This window comes from Carica papaya, chromosome 6, assembly GCF_054855325.1.
Source record: "Carica papaya isolate Zhongbai chromosome 6, ASM5485532v1, whole genome shotgun sequence".
Taxonomy (NCBI): domain Eukaryota; kingdom Viridiplantae; phylum Streptophyta; class Magnoliopsida; order Brassicales; family Caricaceae; genus Carica; species Carica papaya.
The window spans coordinates 35,452,461-35,468,532 of NC_142314.1; the positions used below are offsets into that span (position 1 = coordinate 35,452,461).

The 16,072-nt window shown below is 35.0% G+C and overlaps 1 protein-coding gene and 1 pseudogene across 1 annotated transcript; one reads left to right on the forward strand and one right to left on the reverse strand.

Annotated features, from left to right (window-relative positions):
* Nucleotides 1-1,446: 1,446 nt before the first annotated feature.
* LOC148253592 (1-aminocyclopropane-1-carboxylate oxidase homolog 1-like) lies at nt 1,447-15,758 on the reverse strand. Its single transcript, XM_088206270.1, has 3 exons — nt 15,191-15,758; nt 14,759-15,080; nt 1,447-1,832 (listed from the first exon to the last, which is right to left on the reverse strand). Exons 1-3 carry the CDS (start codon nt 15,685-15,687, stop codon nt 1,557-1,559), a joined length of 1,095 nt encoding a protein of 364 aa, XP_088062396.1. The 5' UTR covers nt 15,688-15,758; the 3' UTR covers nt 1,447-1,556.
* LOC148253593 (patatin-like protein 2) lies at nt 5,999-11,689 on the forward strand (annotated as a pseudogene).
* Nucleotides 15,759-16,072: the final 314 nt, after the last annotated feature.

The following is a 16,072-nucleotide window of genomic DNA, read 5'->3' on the forward strand; positions in this document are numbered from 1 at the left end:
TTCAAGACTGTTAGAGATAGGAGGAAAAGGTTAGAGAGACTAACGAGAAAACTCAAGATTTTCTATTGTGGTTCTTACGAAAAAACTTCAAATACATGTCTATTTATAGACACTATTACAACTACTAGAATTATTATAACCACCAATAAACATAATATATCTAATTTATGACTTACAACTTCTACTAAATCAAAAGATAAATAGAGACTCTAATTTATGAAGTTCAACAATTAACAAACTAATTAATTATATTCTAATTTACAAATTAATTTTTAACAAAGACAAACCTAGTGAATTACCATACCGCACATTAACGGTCTATCAACCAAATACCGTGTAAAAGTGAAGGACAGTTTGGGGTTGTAGTGTCGGAGAAGGGATGGAAGAGGTGGGTGGTTTTGCCAGGATGGGAACCAGTTGTAGGGTTGGGAAATGAAGGAGTAGTGGTGGCATTTAGGGATGCTAGGGCTTTGCCTTGGAAGACAAACAGGTGGTACAACGAGGAGCCTGTACTGGTTGTAGCAGATAGAGTGAGGAAGTGAAAGCTGATGATGGGTTTTATCTGGTGAATGTTACAGGCGATAATGGTGTTGATTGAAAATTGAAAGAGGATTATCATTGAAGGAAGCTGGAGTTGAAGAGAGTTTAGCCACTGTGGTGCTAGTTGTTAGGCCGCCAAAAGAAGAAATTGAAGATCAATTGAGTGATGAAGATTGGGAGTGAGTGAGATCAAGAGCAGATTTTGAATTGTTAATCTTTCATCAACAGTCCATATTGGTACTGGGTCATATAGAATTTGCTAAACAAGGGTGAAAACTTAAAGTTTGGATTCAATCATATTAGGGTTTACTTGCTTGCCCTATAAAACAACTTAGTTTTTTCTTTGTATGTGGATTGTAATAGAGAATATTGATTTGGGATTCACTAAATTTCTTACGATGAGTAAATTAAGGTTTAAATAATTACTTTTGACATCTCTAGTTCCAAACAGAGTGTCATTACTGTCTTTACAGACTTCAAAACTTCAAGCAATCTAGTGGAAAAACACTGTCAGTTCCAATAGAGTTGAAACGGGAAGATGACGACTCCATTAGAGATTTTTCTATATGGGGATATTTATTGTCGTAACAATATTTTTATATAACCAAAAAGCTCGTAAGATGGACGAAAAAATGTTGTCAAGAAGCACGAAACAGAGATTATCCCACATGGGTAAAATCGTTCATACAGTTTGGTTTCAATACCGGTATAATGTTCATTTGTAGATAGATATTTTACACTATCCATTCTGTAATTGTTACATGTTTATATCATAAATTACACAACGATACAAAATAAGTATAATTTAAAGGACATCCATTCAAATTCAGAAACATATATTAAAATTTTTAGAAATAGAACATGGAAAATTTAACAAATAGCATTGTAGACTTTTATTTGATCACATCAACTTGGCACCACTAGGTTACAAACTTACACAAATATTCTTATTTTATCATAAATTAAACATAAGTGATTGCATATGAGACATATGCATATATATATATATATATATGTTAATTTGTTTCTTCACCTTGATATGATAACCTCAAGGCAACAAGAGGAGAAACACTCTTGGTTCCTATAGATTTGAAACTATGCAGATAGTCCTTTATTGTGGTTTCCCTATACAGAGGTGGATTATCATCTGATAATAATTCCTTTATAGGCCCATAAACACGCTCTGATGGTTCAAAAAATGTTGTGAAAAAACATGACAGAGAAATTCTTGGTCCATTCGATTTAGCCATCACTCTGTGCTCTGCACTTTTGAACTTGTCATTACTGATTAACTGCATATCCAACAATTTGGATGTTAGAAATCTATCTAGAAGACGGGTTAAATTTTATTTGTGCTCCTGAAATATTATTTTACATATTTTTTGGTTCGATTATCTTAAAAATCTTGATTCACTAGCACCCATAGAATAATATTCATCCATTCTAAATTAGACTGGATTGAAATAGATCATGATATTGTATATTTACCTGTAAAAATTCTCCAATGTTAACAACTAAAGTTCCTTCCTCTGGGATGACATCAACCCAATAATTGTCTTTAAGAATTTGGAGGCCACCTATCTGGTCTTGCAGAAGAATTGTGAGGAAATCAGGATCACGATGTCTGACATGGCGAAGGGTCCGATCAGGTTCCGGACAAGGCGGATAATATTGGCCGTAAAGGACATGTCCTTCAGCACAACCAAGATTTGTTAGGCAACTAGGGTTGAGCCCTAATGCCTCTGATAATAATTCAAACAATGTTTCTCCAAGTTTCTTCACATGGTCTGAGTATTTCATCAATATTTCTCTGTAGCATAAGTATAAAGTTATAATATTTGTTCAAAACATTATGTAGCAGTAATATCTTTTTATAGCATGTACGGGAGTGCATGTAAGCATATATATAAATATATATACCTGCAAGCTTCAGGATACTCTTGAGGAGGCGGAGCATTAGGAGCCATGACACAAACCAAGGTGTCCCTCCAACTAGCTGCTTGTGAATTATAAAGATCGAAATTAGATACATATCGAACTTTTCTCTTGAATTCTCGTGAGTAAAACGCTCTCTTTATTTCTTTATCTTGCTCGTGGAAATGTCGGACACCTTTAATCATGTTGTCCATGACAGCTTGAGGTATGTCATGGTTTTTTACCTTGAAAAATCCCCATGTCTCGGATGCTTCTTTTATGTTTTCGACAATTTGTTTGCGCTTGAGATTGTTGCAGTTCATATCTTTGAGGTCTATGACTGGAACCCTTATGTTAGGGTCTTCATTAATGTTGCTAAATATCTCTTCTTTTGGCATCCAAAAGATTCGAGGGACTGTCGTTGCGCCAGCATCCACGAGTCCTTTCACGCCATCTTTTGTCTCGTCAAACTCTTTTAGGGCAGTTTTTCTTTCAAAATCCATGTCCGTCTCCTTATCTTGATGTAAGATATCTGCGTCTTGAATGACTAATTTTACAATATCAGTTAAAATCGATTATCTTAAAAACTTAAATTACTTAATTTTTTATAAGATAAAGATATTAATTTTTAACAATGTTAAGACAAAAAATTACAAGATCTTGCTATTAAAAAAAGGCAAGAATATCTTCTAATTAACATTCTTGAATTCTTGCTATTGCTATACATATACATATGTGTGAGATACCCAGATACATACACAAACAAAGGAGAGTATAACTTCGATATGATCGTACCTGCCTGGAAATCAGACACGGGTCCTCTTCTCTTGCTCTCTGCTACTCTATACAATGTCTTGTTTGAGCCTGAGATTTAATATGTTATATATATGTATAAATATAAAATAATCTATACAGGTCCAAAAAGACCTGCAATTGAAGTACACTGATGATGTTCTTGTATTTAGAAGGGCTTGTAAGGGAAGAAAGTTGGAAGTCCATATGATTAATTATCATATTTTTCTGATAATTATAATTTGTAGTAAGTTGACTCGCTTACTTAATCTTAAAGAAAACAAAAAGACTTAGCATATGGACTTGAGTATAAATACATACTGTATGAATATAAGGGAGACCGTATGTTACAAGCCAATCGTACTTGAGGAGTGGATTTTAGTATTCGGAGGCCAAATTTACGAATGAAAATCGAACAAGTTACTCGAGTCAATGTATGCATCTTTAAATGATTAAATTTCTGCATGAATCAATTACGTTACGCATGTTAGAGGGATATTTATGTTACTATTCTCTAAATTAAAGTTCTATAAATTCAAGTATTAAGATTTTATTAGTTAAGATAGCTACGATATATATATATATATATATTAAGCAATAATATATTAATTAAATCAATAAAATAAAAAATTAAAGATGATGAAAATGACTGACTTCTCTCCTTCAGTTTTGCTTTTCTTTTCTTACTTTTGTTCTTCAGTTACTTTTTTCTACATCACAGAATATGTAATCCTCGTAGATATCATTCTCATATGTCTATGTAATTATATACATATAATTATGTATGTATACTTTGAATTATTATTATCAATAATAAATGATGCTAGAGTTTTATATTAAAAATATAACAACCGGTTGTTGTTGAGTTCTATTTATGAATTCAAGTAACATAATACTAATAATTTGAATTGAAGTTTGAAAGATTATTAAGTTAGTGATGATCGAACACAGAATATTATATCTTGAATACAACAATTTTACAACCAGCAAAAAAGATATCCATACGAAAACAAAGGAGAGTATAACTTTGAGATGATCATACCTGGCTGGAAATCAGATACAGGTCCTCTTCTCTTGTTGTTTCTCTTGTTTGAGCCTGAGATCTATTAGGTTATAGATATATATATATATATATGTATAGGTAAGTTCTATATATACACAATCATCTATACAGATGCTGAAGGACCTGCAACTGAAGTCCACTGATGATGTTCTGGTACTATTAGAAGGGCTTTTAAGGGAAGAACGTGAGAAGTGAACATAAATTTTTAACATTAAAATATGACCAAGACCAATGATTAATCAGTATATTTTTCTGACAATTACAACTTCTAATTAGTTGGCTGAGCCCTAAAAAAAAAATTAAGTTGACTAGACCTTCTTGGTCTTAAAGAAGATTATTACGTTAACGATATTTGGATAAGAAAAATTATATTTTGAATACAACAACATCCAGATCATATCGTATAGCAAACAACATTTACGATCTACAATCGTAAATATACCAATTGTTTAATGAATTGTATGTCGGAGTTCAAGTCGGAGATTTTCAATAATTTTTAAGAATTAATCTTTTGAATTTAAAAAAATTATTAAATTAGTAGTACTTGAATCCAAAATATTATATCACAAATATAATAACTCTCCGATCATAAACCGAAAATCTCTGCACTTTGGTTGTGTTGATGAAGAAATAAAAGTTGATAATATCAAAAACTATTTTGTAATATTAATTAGTAACTTGTCTAGCATGTTTACCATGCTTAGACATTAATAAAATCAGTGTTTTATAATTAAAGATTTAAATAGAATCTCATAATCTCTCAAGATTATAATTATACCATATACATATATATATATATATATAAATATCTGTTAAACTATTATATATTTCAATAATTTAATGATAACTTTACATCAAGAACAATACAACCAATAATAAAATGACATTTTGAGGAGAATATGTGTGAAAGGCATAGTTTGACCCACATTATACTCTTATACTAATATAAAGAAGTATCTACGATCCAATCAAGAGATGATTAGTAAACTCTTAATCTAATTTTAATAATAATATATAGTTTGAAGAAATAAAAAATAAATATTTGACTTGACTGATAAAAAATTAATATCAAGAATCTTATAAAATATGGAGAAATATTTACCCTCCAATGAAGAGATGATGAGTCAACTCTTACCTAATCTATTTTTAATAATAATATATAGTTCAAAGAAATAAAAAACTAAATATTGACTTTATCGGTAAAAAAAATTGATATCAATAAAATAATTTGTACACGTTTGATATGTTTTTTTATTTTTAGTATCATAGTAATCAAGAATTCTAATAAAACCAGATCAATTTTTTTGAATATAATTAAATCGATATAATCAAGAAATTCCTTAACACAACCACCATGATATGTCTTATTCATGTTTTCTTCAATGATATATCGATCGAAAGGTGATACTTGGCACGTAAGATGCAAAAAAGATTGAAACAGTTATCTTATGATGAATCATTCATAACTGAAACACAAAAGGAAGAAACACTTTGAAGAAAAAGACAACAATGGTGATGCATAAATTCTTCAAGAGGTTTAAACAATGCTTGGAGATTTCCCATTTGCTAAGAACTAATCAATTGTCTGTTATTAATAGCAAAAGGTGAGATTTTTTCGTTTCGAGCTTCTTTTCTTTTGCAAGTTTGAATCATGGTATGCCTTCTGAGGCACAAAAAAATAAATAATTTATGGTTGATATATCAGATGGAAATCTTATTACAATTCTTAGTATTGATGGTGAGGGAGTAAGAGGAATTATTCCCAACATGGTTCTTGTTTTTCTTGAGTCTCAGCTCCAGGTTAGTTGTTTTTACATTTGTATTTTCTGGTTCTTGTAATGTTATAAAATGCCTTATTAAATTACATATATATAGTTTTTCAGGCATTATATATGGTTGCCATGTAGGTTTCACACTAATAAGGAAAAGGGTTCTTAAGTTCATTCCTTCTACTTTCCATGAACAGAAACTGGATTGTGACAATGCAAGGTTACAGATTATTTTGATTTCATAGCTGGTACGAGCACAGATTGTCTTGTGACAGCCATGCTTATTGCACCAGGTGAAAAGTGTGATACCCGGGCCTGAAATTTGGCCCGGGATCAATTTTGATATTTTAAAAATAAATAAAAAATTAGTTATAAATTAATTTTTATTTAATTTTATTAAATTATTGAAAAAAAATATGTAGGGATGTAATTGAAAGTAATTTTGGAGAAAAAGTGGTGAAAATTTAAATTCGGATGATATTTTTAAAAGAAAAATTAGAAACAGTTGGTCAAAGTGCAAATAAAAAAAGTTCAACCACGTAGGACCAATCAGTTAGTAGCCCCGACGAACCAGAGCACGCTGACGTCTGTGCCACGCGGGAGGCCACGCAGGTGCTCCGCATTCTCCACGATCGGACAGTCCAGGATTGATCATGCGCGCAAAGATGGCTCAGATTCTAACACTCCTTAAGCGCGATCGGACGGACGAGATCAATCATAATGAATGGCCAAGATTAGTTTCCTCCTTAAATGTAATTGAACAGACGAGATCAATCCTGATGAACAGTCCAGATCGACGCAGAATGGGTATAAATACTTTGCATCACATGGGAGACTAAACCCTAGTCGCCAGCCCCCGCTAGAGAATATGAATCTAATACCGGAGAAGGAGGCCGACCGTCGCTGCACCGGAGCCACTGTCGACCGCCAAAAAAGATAAAATTTCTCTCTACCTGCTCGGAATTCGATTTCGAGCATCCCTATTTTTAAATCGAAGTAAGAGGGATGGTGGGTGAGCCGAAAATTGTGGGCAAAGCTTGGCGGAGCCGCCATGGCCAAAACCCAAAAAATTCCTCCGATGAGCCCCTTTTCGTTTTCCGTTTCACGCGATTTTTTTATCATTGTGTTCATCGTCGTTTTATGTACAAGTTAGCCGAAGAAGGAACCCCAGCCGCAAAGGACTGCGGAGCCCTCGTACCCAGTGACCCCCCACCAGTAGGTTCAGTATTTTTAGTAATTTTTTAGCCAACCGAGACCCCCTAACATTTTTTTATGTAGGGGTATGTGTAACACTAGAAAAAATCGGCTAAAATTAACCAAACTTGACTAGACCGAGGTGAACTGCCGCTGTGGACAGTTGAGTCGGTGCCGGAGCACAGTGGTACCGCCGTTCTAGAACACCAAAATCGGAAAGAGTTTTGAGCACCAATTTTAGATTTTTTGGGTATTTTTATGTTAGTGACGATTGTTTTGAACTCTGCAAGAAAAATTCAAAAAATCCGATACCCCTTAAGAGGCATAGTAGATAGTGCGACGTCTTGAAACATCGATTTGGGTAAAGATCCCTTACCCTATTCCCTGTTACGGTAAATAGAGGCTTAATAATTGATAATTGTGTATTTTTATAAAAATTAGAAAAATCAAAACAATAATTATAAGTCACTAGTAGAGCCGAAAAACTGGTCAGTGTATGTTCGTCCTAAGCTTGTCCGTGTTTCATATTTATTTTCTTGTACTGCCTAAATTGCTTGTTGTTCCGCCGTATAATTTAAATTATCATATTTAATTACTTTTTTATTATTGATTGCCTGATTGTAATTCTTATATAATTGACTGAGTTAAAAATAAAGACCCTGAGTGCGTTTCTCAATTATTAAGGTATGAAGTTGTGTTGTTTGCATAAATATCGTTTAATTAATCTGTAAATATGATACAAGAGGTTGGTATGCGCTTGATGTTTGTTTATTGATGGAGATCTTTATGTGAAAGACTTACTGGGTATCTTGAAAAATAGCAGACGAGCCTGGTACATAGGGAACCTTACTGTAAACGTCACCTCAGTCGGACAGGGTCTGGAAGTATCATACCGGAAAAGTTTGGGAGATATGGTTCACCCTCATATCGAACGAGCTATCGCAGCAATGGAATGTTTGGTGTCCATTACCAGATGGAATATGGAGACGACCAATTATGTAGCACCCGGAAAGGAGGAAAAAAAAAAAAAAAAAAAAAAAGGGGGGGCCACGTCAGCAGCCACGTCAGCAGGCCCGGTCAGCAGTCCCGGCCAACCGGGGCCTGCCACGTGGCAAGACCGCGTCACTCCAAAAGGAGCCACGTTGGCGATCCGCGTGGGTGCGATCCGACGGCCCAGATCAATCGCGCGATCGGACGGCCCAGATTCAATCGCACGGACGGCCCAGATTCAATCAAAAATGAACGGCCCAGATTAAAACGAAATGAACGGCTGTGATCAAAAGGCAAGGGGTTATAAATAGAACCCCCACACCAGACCACAAACCCTAGCCGCCCGCCGCTCGCCGGAGAAGACGAACCAGAGGCCGACCGCCGCCACCCGCCGCCGCACCGGAGAAATTTCCGACCGCCGATCGAGGTAAATTTCATACCCCCGACTCGTTTTTCTCCGCTGATTCCTCCTATGGCCAAATTGAGGCCGAAATCCCGGCCAAACGGCCGGAATACGCGACCGAAACCCAGTGGCGCCGCCGCGCCCCTCTCGGTTTTTGCCTCCGACGAGGTCCTTCCCGACCTCCGTTCGATGCAATTTTTATATCACCGTGATCACCATTCTTTTCTCTACAGGTTGACCGAAGCCGAATCACCAAAACACGAACCTCGCTGGAGAGCCGCCGTACCCGAGAGCGCCGCCGCCGGTAAGCTCCGCTTTTCCGTGATTTTTGTCCCCCCGAGGGCCCTAGGGTTGTTTTCTGACAAGGACCAATGCGAGTGTGGCCGAATTCGGCCGAAAACAGCCGAAAACAGCCAACCCGAGGCGACTCGCCGCCGCCAGCGGCGGCGCCGTCGCCGGAGCACGGCGGAGCCGCCGTGCCAGAGTTGCGATTTGGTCTGAAAGGGGCCCTGGGCCTAATTTGGATTTTTTTTGGAACACGTGCAGGTACTGTTAGTGTGTTTCAGTTCCCCGGAAAAAATTCAGGAAAAATTAGGGACGGCCTGCAGGCGCACTGTGAATCGTATTCGGATCCCGAAAACAAGTAAGGACCCCTCACCCTATTTCCTATCACGGTATTAAAGTTCAAAATGATTAAACGGTATTTCTTGAATTAACGCATGTGTGAAATTGCTTAAGGTTGCTAATGGAGCCCGAGTCTAGTGTGATTTATGATTTACTGTTATTTGGCCTATTTTACAGCTTTAAATGCATTATGGGGTTTGATGTGTTCATTTTATAGTTTCGAGTGCATATATTACTGTTTTATTAATTATGGGTTGAATGACTGAAGAACTGATAATGTATGTTGTCTGTTCGGCATGAATTACGATTTGCTTGTTTAAATGTGAATTGATGATGCTTATTGAGGAAAAGGGAAATGAAAGATTGTGTAGACTGATAATTGTATTATGAGGGTCAGCCTAACTAGATATCCTGGGAGATGGTGGACGGACCAGGTCCGTAGGGAACCCTACCGGGATTGTGGTCTCACATGCCGGACGGGGTATGGAGATCTTATGGTTTTGGCACCCATATCGGACGGGGTATGGGGACGGCCCGTTTCACCCTCATACCGGACGGGGTATTGAGGTTTATGGTTTTGGCGCCCATACCGGACGGGGTATGGGGACGGCCCGTTTCACCCTCATACCGGACGGGGTATTGAGGTTCATGGTTTTGGCGCCCATACCGGACGGGGTATGGGGACGGCCCTGGAAACTGATTATGAATGTTAAAGGTTAACGGGTAGCGGAACCCCTATGGACCCCCACGGATACTAGTAAGCTGGTAAATGAGAAAAAGATATGTTGTACAATGGTTGAATTACAAGAGGCGTGATAAGTGTTATGTTTTACAGCTTATATTATTCCATGATTATGATAATGTTATTATTTTTCTTATATTGTTTTCATAAATTCCACCGAGGTAAGTGGATGGTAAAGGTTTTCATGTTAATAAACGAGTTTATTGTAAATTATGCTCCATTGGTCTTTTTGTGTTTTTCTACCCACCTTTACCTCCGTGACGGTGAGATATCGTGATGTTCTTACTGGGCTAGTGTAGCTCACTCCTTATTTAACCATTTCAGATCAGGAAGACATGGTTCCCGAGCCCGTTCCGCAGGAGGACGACGAAGGGGATGCCTAGAGACTCTGTAGTCATACTCATAGTTTTATTTTCGAGTTTCTCTCTTAGTTAGTTTAATCTTTTATATTTTAAGTACGTTTTTTATTTTTCGTGTAAGGGATGTTAACTGAAATTTTGATCTCGCTTCCGCATTTGATATATTTAAATACTCATTTCATTTTAATATTTCCGGGGCCGTTACAAATTAATTGTTAAAATTGACTATTGGATTCACGAGTTGGGGGATATCCCTATGAACCTCCAAGGGTACCAGTAAGCAAGTAAAAAAGAAAAATTAATGTCACTTGTTCTCTTATGTGTGAAAATAAAAAGTGGTATAGATATAAGTCTTCATAGGGTGCTTTTGAAAAACTCGTAACAGTATATATCAAACACACGTCTTTATGTTAAATGTATTTAATTAAAGCAAAGACTTTATTAGTTGTTTTGCTGATTTTTACAAATCTTCAATTTTCTGTATATGTGATTAGTGTAATATTCTTATTGCGCTAGTGTAGCTCACCTTTTCATTAACCATTTTACATCAAAAAGACGAATATCCAAATCTCAATCAGCAAAAGGGTTGTAAGTAGTTCACCCATCAGACTTCCTTCAAGTACTAATGAAGGTTGGTATAAGATGATTATTTATTCGTTTTTTTTTAATTACCGTTGTCTTTTAGAATGGACATTCTCATATGCCTATTGGGCATTTAAAATTATTGTGTGATAAATGTAAACTCTAACTCTATTATTCGCTTTCGCATTTAAATTATAAATTCATTTCTTTTAAGGTTCCAGGTCTCTACAAAAAGAATCGACCAATGTTCTCCACATAAGATATCAGCAAGTTTTATATTCACGAGAGTCCTCACATCTTTCCTCAAGAACTCGAAGAACCCGATATGAAAGTTGAAGAGTAAGTTCTGACAATTACCTAAATGTCTATCGAAAATAGAATTTGTAAAAAAGATTGATATGATTAATCTTTATTATTGGCAGATGTAGCTTGACCTGGTTTGAAGCAATAACAAACTGGGTAAGATCAAAATGGGACAACTATTCAGACCCAATTTTCACTTCCGTAGAAAGCTTCATCAATTGGGTTAAGAATGGAGCATTTTCTCCCAAGTATAATGGGATTTACTTACACAAGAAAATCAAAGAAATGCTTGGCAGAAGAAAGCTTCATGAGACTCTAACCAATGTGATAATCCCTGCCTTTGATATCAAGCTCCTCCAACCCGTTGTTTTCTCCTCCCTAAATGTGATTCCGCCTGATTTGTGTCACTATTGAGATTCGAAGGGTTAGATTTAATATTCGGTGAATCTATTGCGAAAATGAATTCTTCACAGGCTAGATTCAACGATTCAAAAGATGCTTTGCTGTCAGATGTCTGCATTGGCACTTCTACTGCTCCATGTTACCTCCCTCCATATCATTTTCAACACAATCAACCCAAAGGCACCCAAGAATTCAACCATGTTGCAGCAAAGAATCCTGTAAATTTATGTTCGGCAACAATGTTACTCTATATTATGTATATTTATGCATGATCTATCTGAATTGTATTTGATTATCTAATCAGACTTTGCTAGCAATTCGAGAGGTGATCAAGGAAATGTCGCGGGATGAAGATTCCCAATGCTTGGATTACAGTAAATTTCTTATCCTCTCCCTTGGAACTGGATCATCAAAGAGGGATGAAAAGCTTGAAGTTGGGGATGGCAACAAATGGGGATTCTTCAGTTGGTTTATGAGGCCTAATGTGTTCATTTGGGGTGGCGAACCCAACTAAATATATATATTTTTAAATTAAATCAATCAAAGTTTCCAGAAGTTTTTGAAAGTCATTAGAAAATGTTTCCTGTATATAGTCAATATATACATATATATACATATATATGGATCCTGAAAGGGGTAAGTGATGCTGAACCAAGCAAAAATTAAAAATATTTTTACCTAAAAAGTCAAGCTAAAAAGTGTTTCATAGTTTTAAACATACATAATATATTTAAAAATATATATATTTAAAAAAGTTTTTTAACATTTTCTTGTAAATATTATCCTTAATTAAATTACATAAGATTAAATTTATCTTTTTAATATAAATATTTATATGTACTACATATATTGTATAATATATAATATACTCAATTCTACATAATATAAATTATAAATATATATATTGTGTCTATGTAACTTGTTAGATGTATTCTTAGTTGAATTTTTAGTTTGTATTTACTGAAAAATTATTATATTATTTTTTATCGTTTCAATATTAATAATTATTTCTATAAAATACAACAATTTTTATTTTTTAAGACAATAATATTTTTTATAGTTATTTTTATTACATATATAATAATTTTTTTAAAAAATATATTTTTTCACTTAATAACAATTGTTAGGCTCCGATACTTTATCTAAATTATATTAAAATCTAAAACTATCATTAATTCTGATTATCACCCATTTCATCTCAGGCCCAAAAAATATCTTACAATTATGGAATATTTACAGATAAGGCGCATTGTATGTACCTCTTCTCCTTCCTCATTCACTCATCTTCTTCTTCTTTTGCTTCTTCTTCTCACTGTGCTTTCTGTAACAACAAACACCTTCAAGACAAACCCAGTGAATTACCATACTACACATTAATGATCTATCAACCAAACACAGTGTAAAAGTGAAGGAGAATTTAGGGCTATAGTGTCTGAGAAGGGATGGAAGAGGTGGGTGGTTTTGCCAGGATGGAAACCAGTTGCTGGGTTGGGAAATAGAAGAGTAGTGGTGGCATTTAGGGATGCTAGGGCTCTGCCTTGGAAGACAAACAAGTGGTACAAGGAGGAGCTTGTACTGGTGTTAGCTGATGATGTGTTTTATCTGGTGAAGGTTGCAGGCGATAATGTTGTTGGATTGAAAGTTGAAAGAGGATTATCATTGAAGGAAGCTGTAGGTGAAGAGAGTTTAGGCACTGTGGTGCTGGTTGTTAGGCCATCAAAAGAAAAAACTAATGATCAATTGAGTTATGAAGATTGGGAGTGAGCGAGATCAAGAGCACATTTTAAATTGTTAATCTTTCATCAACAGTCCAAATTGGTACTGGGTCATATAGAATTTGTTAAACAAAGGTGAAAACTTAAAGTTTGGATTCAATCATATTAGGGTTTACTTGCTTGCCCTGTAAAGCAACTTAGTTTTTGCTTTATATGTGGATTGTAATAGAGAATATTGATTTGGGATTCACTAAATTTCTTACTATGAGTAAATTAAGGTTTAAAGAAGTGCTTTTGATATCTCTAGTTCCAAACAGAGTGTCATTATTGTCTTTACAGACTTCAAAACTTCAAGCAAACTAGTGATAAAACACTGTCAGTTACAATGGCATCGAAACAGGAAGATGTCATACTCCAATAGAGATTTTTCTATAGGGGGATATTTATTGTCATAACAATATCTTTATATAACCAAAAAGCTGGTAAAATGGACGAAAAAGTTTTTCCAAGAAGCATGAAATAGGGATTATCCCATATGAGTAAAATCGTTCATTAAATTGGCTTTGATACAAGTATAATATTCATTTGTAGATAGATATTTTACTCTATCCATTCTGTAATTGTTACACGTTTATATAATAAATTACACACCGATACAAAGTAAAATTTAAAGAACATCCTCTCAAATTCAGAAACATGTATTGAAGTTTTTGGAAACAGAACATTGAAAATTTAACAAACAGCATCATAGACTTTTATTTGCTCACATCAACTTGGCACCACCAGGTTACAAACTTACATAAATATTATTGTTTCATCATAAATTAAACATAAGTGATTGCATATGAGACATATGCATGTATATATATATATATATATATATATATATGTTAATTTATTTCTTCACCTTGATATGATAACCTCAAGGCAACAAGAGGAGAAACACTCTTGGTTCCTATAGATTTGAAACTATGAATATAATCCTTTACTGTGGTTTCCCTATACAGAGGTGGATTATCATCTGATAATAATTCCTTTATAGGCCCAAAAACACGCTCTGATGGTTCAAAAAGTGTTGTGAAGAAACATGGTTGAGAAATTCTTGGTCCATTCGATTTAGCCATCACTCTATGCTCTACACTTTTGAACTTGTCATTACTAATTAACTGCATATCCAACCATTTGGATGTTAGAAAAAAATCTATCTAGAAGACGGGCTAAATCTTATTTGTGCTCCTGAAATATTATTTTACATATTTTTTGATTCGATTATCTTAAAAATCTCGATTCACTAGCACCCACAGAATAATATTCATCCATTCTAAAGTGGATTGGATTGAAATGTATCATAATATTGTATATCTACCTGTAAAAGTTCTCCAATGTTAACCACTAAAGTTCCTTCTTCTGGGATGACATCAACCCAATAATTGTCTTTAAGAACTTGCAGGCCACCTATATGGTCTTGCAGAAGAATTGTGAGAAAATCAGGATCACGATGTCTGACATGGAGAAGGGTCCGATCAGGTTCCGGACAAGGTGGATAATATTGGCCATAAAAGACATGTCCATCAGCACAACCCAGATCTGTTAAGTAACTAGGGTTGAGCCCTAATGCCTCTGATAATAATTCAAACAATGTTTCTCCAAGTTTCTTCACATGGTCTGAGTATTTCATCAATATTTCTCTGTAGCATAACTATAAAGTTATCGTACTTGTTCAAAACATTATGTAGCAATAATATCTTTTTATAGGATGTACGGGAGTGCATGTAAGCATATATATAAATATATATACCTGCAAGCTTCAGGATACTCGTGAGGAGGTGGAGGATTAGGAGCCATGACACAAACCAAGGTGTCCCTCCAATTAGCTGCTTGTGAATTATAAAGATCAAAATTAGATACAGAGTGAACTTTTTTCTTGAATTCTCGTGTGTAAATCTCTCTCTTTATTTCTTTATCTTGCTCGTGGAAATGTCGGACACCTTTGATCATGTTGTCCATGACAGCTTGAGGTATGTCATGGTTTATGACCTTGAAAAATCCCCATGTCTCGGATGCTTCTTTTATGTTTTGGACAATTTGTTTGCGCTTGAGATTGTTGCAGTTCATGTCTTTGAGGTCTATGACTGGAACCCTTATGTTAGGATCTTCATTAATGTCGCTAAATATCTCTTCTTTTGGCATCCAAAAGATTCGAGGGACTGTCGTTGCGCCAGCATCCACGAGTCCTTTCACGCCATCTTTAGTTTCGTCAAACTTTTTCAGGGCAGTTTCTCTGTCAAAATCCATTTCTATTTCCTTATCTTGATGTAAGATATCTGCGTCTTGAATGACTAATTTTACAATATCAGTTAAAATTGGTTATCTTGAAAACTTAAATTACTTAATTTTTTATAATATAAAGAATCATACCTGCCTGGAAATCAGACATGGATCCACTTCTCTTGTTCTCTGCTACTCTATATAATGTCTTGTTTGAGCCTGAGATTTATTATGTTATATATATGTATAAATATAAAATAATCTATACAGGTCCTAAAAAGACTTGCAATTGAAGTGCACTGATGATGTTCTTGTATTTAGAAGGACTTGTAAGGGAAGAAAGTTGGAAGTCCATATGATTAATTATCATATTTTTCTGATAATTATAACTTGTAGTAAGTTGACTTGCTTA

What these genes read in the sequence shown, in the direction of transcription:
- LOC148253592 (XM_088206270.1), bottom strand. Translation starts at nt 15,687, where the DNA reads ATGGATTTTGACAGAGAAACTGCCCTGAAAAAGTTTGACGAAACTAAA. An exon ending in GAGTATCCTGAAGCTTGCAG is followed by an intron (nt 15,081 to 15,190) that starts GTATATATATTT and finishes GTTATGCTACAG; the next exon opens with AGAAATATTGATGAAATACT. An exon ending in ACATTGGAGAACTTTTACAG is followed by an intron (nt 1,833 to 14,758) that starts GTAGATATACAA and finishes TTGGATATGCAG; the next exon opens with TTAATCAGTAATGACAAGTT.